General features: G+C 55.2%; 1 protein-coding gene across 1 annotated transcript in view; it reads right to left on the bottom strand.

The window, feature by feature from the left end:
• LOC126574240 (probable E3 ubiquitin-protein ligase HERC2) overlaps positions 1-5000 on the bottom strand; it is an 18780-nt gene that overhangs the window by 7826 nt on the left and 5954 nt on the right. The window contains exons 3-5 of the mRNA XM_050234306.1: positions 3839-5000; positions 3620-3771; positions 1-3533 (exon numbers count right to left, since the gene is read on the bottom strand). The exon at positions 1-3533 is cut by the window's left edge and continues 1319 nt beyond it; the exon at positions 3839-5000 is cut by the window's right edge and continues 4355 nt beyond it. Coding sequence (XP_050090263.1) covers positions 1-3533; positions 3620-3771; positions 3839-5000 — 4847 coding nt within the window. The remainder of the gene's footprint in view (positions 3534-3619; positions 3772-3838) is intronic.

The raw sequence follows: 5000 nt of genomic DNA, 5'->3' as shown, positions 1-5000 counted from the left end.
CGAGCGTTAGGGCCATCGCGTGCTTACCACCCGAATGGACGGCCACCTTCTTCACGACGTACTGACTAAGGATGGGGACCTGCTTTGGCGTGGGAACGTTGTTGTTGTGTCCCAGGCCTAGCCGCCCATTCGTACCCTCACCGCAGGCGTACAGTTTGCCATCCTGCGACACGATGAACAACGATTTCGAACCACCGGCTATGTGGATCGGTTTGAGTTGACTCAGCACCGATGAGTACGTCGGTAGCTTCACTTTGGAACCCTTTAGGCCACCCAGCTGCTCCTTATCGTTCAACCCCCAGACGAGCACCTTCGATGACAGCTCGTTCAGTGACGGTTCATCGGCATAGTTCGAGGAGGTTGTGTAGCTTGGCTCGGCGATGGTTTCATTTTCCGACGCTAGAAATCCGGCCGCCTGCAGCATGCTCTCGAGATTGGTCTGGCGCCGTTTGCCGACAATCGAGAGACCGTGTATCTTACACTGGATTCCGTTGTTGCGGCACTGCTTGATGAAGATCTCGACCCACGGGTAGTACTGCTTGCAGTCAGGCATCAGCTGTACTGTGACGTCGGTTGGATTGATCAGCACGTAGCATTTTTCCTTCAGCGTGCTAACCGTCTCACCGACTCGTATCACCACCAGTGAGGGCATGTGGGAGAAATCGTCCGGATCCACGTGCATCGTCAGTGACTGTATCAGCACCTGATCGTGCATCTCCAGCCGGATCCAGTGTTTACTTTGCGGCGAGGTGCTTGCACTTTGCCAGTAACTGTTCGCGCTACGATCCAGCAGATGTTTGGCCGATGCTTCGTTCGATGAAACCGTCAGCGAGCGTATGCAGCGTGACCAATCATCGATGATATCATATGATCCACTCGATCCAGCACCTGACGCTACTCCCGATGCATTGCCCAGTAAGCCCGGACCGTAAGTCGTAGGGTTAGAGAGTAGCTCCAGTTCGTTCACGCTTCCATTCCATGTCATCTGCTGTAGAAACTCGACTGTTGCCTCCGAGCCATTCAGTGAAGTCACCACACCGGTTGCGCCGCGTGGTACCGACGAGAAGCGACTGAGATAGTTCTGTGTAGCCGACCGCAGAAGACGTACGTGCGATCCGATCATGATGGTGGCCGCACCGGACGACGAATCCGCACCGCCGCCCGTACCCGGTGGTTCCAGAATCTCGAGATGCACGAAGCACATCCAGTAAGGCCGATCGTGCATCTGCCAATCCACGCGTACATTCAGATCGTGCAAACTCTCCGGTTCCACCTTCAGCACCGTCCCGATGTCTCCCTTGCGTATCTCCTCAAAGTCCTGACAGCAGCGCACCAGCATTCCCGGGCAGATCAGTCCGCGCACGTACATTGCGTACAGATCGGCTGATTTAAAATCTTCACGACATTTGTACGGAACGTAGCCAGCCACACAGTCCTGCTGCGACGAACCTTCCATTGTATCGGAGCTAACACTTTCAGTGTCACTCTGTGCACCGCCACGATCGTGATCGTGATCGGTACACTTCTCTGACAGTCCAAGGTTAGCGGTGACATCGGGGTGTTCGAGTATCCACTGCACCACCTGCTCAGCCGTGGGACATCCGTGCTCATTCTGCTGCATCAAACTCCTGTATGCCACCTCGATCGATTTGCGCGTGAAACCCATCTCCATGATCTGCAGCACCAGGGCAGCGGGAGCGACCGGTATCGTGGTTGATGCGGCCTGCTGATTATTATTGCTACGCCGTCCAGAAGCGGGTGTCCCCGGTAGATGATCGCTTGCTTGTGATGAACCATCATTGTTATTGTTGTTATACACTGGCACACCATGGATCATGGTGGGTTGACCGCCCCCACTCTGCTGCTGCTGCTGCTGCTGCGACCAAGAGGTTGTCTTTTTAGCACCGCCCCCAGAATTGCTGACCATACTAGCATCTGTCGGCGCCACGGTGCTGCTGTGCACGTGACTAGCCAGCATCTGCGATATGTTCAGGGCCGCCAGTTCCATCTCCTGGTAGGTGTAGCAAGCCTTCAGTGGACTCGGTTGCGTCGCACGCAATAGAATGGTTTGTATGAGCAGCTCCGCCGCATAGTACGGTTGCGAATCGTCGGAAGTGTTGGATTCGCTGCGGAGCTTTCCCCCGTCCGTGCCGTCCGGGCTGAGATCTCGATCGGCCGACGATCCGACACTGTCCCGCGAGACACCTCGTGTGAGACCGGGCGATCGTTGGCGTAGGATGCGCCGCAGCAAACTCTGATTGCGAAACAGTACTTTGGTGGCTTTGAGAGCGGAAAAATTGATTTGTTGGCTTTGCAGCAACGTCGGAGACACGGAAACACCACCACTCCCACCACCACCACCACCACCACCATACAGGCCACTCTGTCCGACACCGTAAAACATGACGGCACAGGAGTTCAGCAGCATCTCGTTGATCGTCACCTTCGACAGGCTGAACGCACCAACGTCCGCACACTCGGGCACCCTGAAGATGGCGATCTTCTTCGTCTCTACCGCCGAGTGCACGTTCATCACCACCTTGCCTTTCTTCGTTAGGCGCGAGATGGTACCGCGAACACCGTCGAGCGTTAGGTTGAGGCCAATGCGGGGTCGCGAATCACAGCCACCGATCGTACCGAGCGTTCCCATGATGGCCCGTTTGTCACATTCGGACACACCTTCTAGCTCGCTCACCAACAGCACATCGGCCGTCAGACAGAGCTTCTGTTGAATGAGCGAGTTGATTGCCTCGTTCCACAGGGGCATCGTGTGTAACTTACGGATCAGTAGCACCATCTCTTCCGCGACGGTACCACTGTGCGATGCACTGTACAGCACTCGCGATTTAGCGTCGGACGCGGTGGCCGAACTCGGCAGTAGCGACGAATCGTTGGGACACGAAAGTGCTATACAGCCCAACATATCAAACAGCTGCGCGACCAGCGGTTCAATACGTGGCCGCTCTTCGGGGCCCCAGTTCACCAGCGTGCTCTGCATCAATCGTAGGCAGTGTAGCTTCTTGTACACATCCTTTTTGCTAGCGATCGGTGCACTCAGGATGTCGAACACCAGCTCGATCCATATCGGAGACGTGAGCTGGCGGGAGAGGGCCGGTGAAGAGGAAATGGCTCGAAGGAAGCCCATTACCGTCCACTGTTCGAGCCCGAAGTTGTACGTGCTCGCGGTGGAACAGGCTACTGTCGCCCGATTGCTGTTGCTGCCATCGATCGCCGGTTGCAGCATCGTTCGGAACATTGAGGCCACCGCTCGAAGCGCGTTCCGTTCCATGTTGTCCGCATGCAGTCCTACCGAGGCGAACAGCATTTGCAGTGTTTTGATGCACACGTTACGCAGCAGCTTCGTCGGATGCGACTCATTGTTGATCTGCTGTTCGTTAAAGTCCTCTCGCTCGCTGTCTTTGTCCGGCGAGAGCGCCTTCAGAGCACTGTCCGCCAGCCGTAGATCGTACTTTCCTTCCTTTCCCATCCGGTACGAGTTGGTGGAGCCATTATCCCACTCCACACGTACCCAGCTGACGAGGAAAGAGAGTGAATTCATTTGTTCATTAACTGAGTGTTCTTCTCGGCAGATTGAACCCATCTTCTCATCTACACGTACCCATCTTCTCCGATTTCGCTTATGATACGTCCCTCGCCGCCCGGACCATCCTGTTCGCCCCACTTCCAATCGGCACCACGCGCTATTCGAGTACCAATTTTCATGAACTTCGACAGCTCCGGTCCGGAAAGCCCTTCTTTGGATGACTTAAGCTGCAACGAAAACGAAAAATCAATAATACAAACCATTTCTCTACCAACACACCACGCTTGTACTTACATTCGTTACGACATCCTCATAGATAACGGACGTATCGGAGGCGTTCTTGCTGCTCGGCATATCCGTACCGGTTTGCCGTAACAGTCCCATGATCGTACCGAGAATGCCAGAGTTGATCACCAGACTGAGCTCGTTGGCTTCGTACTTGCGCGACAAAAGGCCAAAGATGCTCAGCAGAAACCGTGCGCGGGGCAGCTTCTTCAGAAACACGTACGTCCCCAGATTGGAGTTATCCTTCTCTCCGTGCGTTCGATGGCGACCGTTGATTTTGTCCTGATTCACATACTTTTGCAGCTCCCCCACGGCCCACTCGATGATCTTCGCCTCGGTGATCAATATGTCCGCCTTCTGGTACGCCGTAATCATGTTCAGATTGTCCAGCACGTGCTCTGCACCTGGCCGTAGTAAACTATCCAGCCCTTCACGACCAGCGGCATCACGGCCGACACTGGACGCATGCTCCACGTGCAGCCCAAGGAATCCATTGAACAAACTGTACTGTACCGCATCGAACAGCCCGTTGATGCGCAGCAGCTCGTTCAACATTTCCAGTCCCTGTCGGCGTAACTGGTACCGCTGTATCTGGCAGTACATGGCGCGGCGCAGCGTTTCAACGTCGCACTGATCGTGCAGTATGAACTCGACGATCTGCTGGCTAGTGTCGTTCTTAAACTCGGCCGGATAGGAAGCGAGCAGACACTTTTCGCTCAGGTTTGCGATGACGTTATTGATGAACTCACTCTCGCCGGCCGCTACCTTGGCGGACTTGGCAGTGTCCCCTCCACCAGCTCCTCCACCGGTGCCAGTGAACTCGATCACTTCGTTCGTTGGCGTTTTGATCGTCGGATCGTCGGTGGTGAAAGATATCTTCTTGCCAACTACGTTCCCTTCGACCACGTTATGGTTACAGCAACCGGTCTCCGAATCACCAGTACCAACGTGACCACAGCACGGTTCCACGGCTGCACCATCGCTAGCCGTGCTGCCAGTGAGCAGAAGATTCTCGATCGATGAAGCAGCCACCGTCGGTTGGTGTTTTACGTTGGCGAGCAAAATCACAGGCGAACCGGAACGATCGATCGTGCGCCCTGGCACATTGTTAGTCGCCCCGCCGCTACCAAGGCTCTCGAGGCTGGCCACCTTGATGAGACTTTCGTTGACT

This window comes from Anopheles aquasalis, chromosome 3 (genome assembly GCF_943734665.1).
Source record: "Anopheles aquasalis chromosome 3, idAnoAquaMG_Q_19, whole genome shotgun sequence".
Lineage (NCBI taxonomy): Eukaryota > Metazoa > Arthropoda > Insecta > Diptera > Culicidae > Anopheles > Anopheles aquasalis.
The sequence above is the reverse complement of the archived record's forward strand: the minus strand, read 5'-3'. Positions and strand labels throughout refer to the sequence as shown.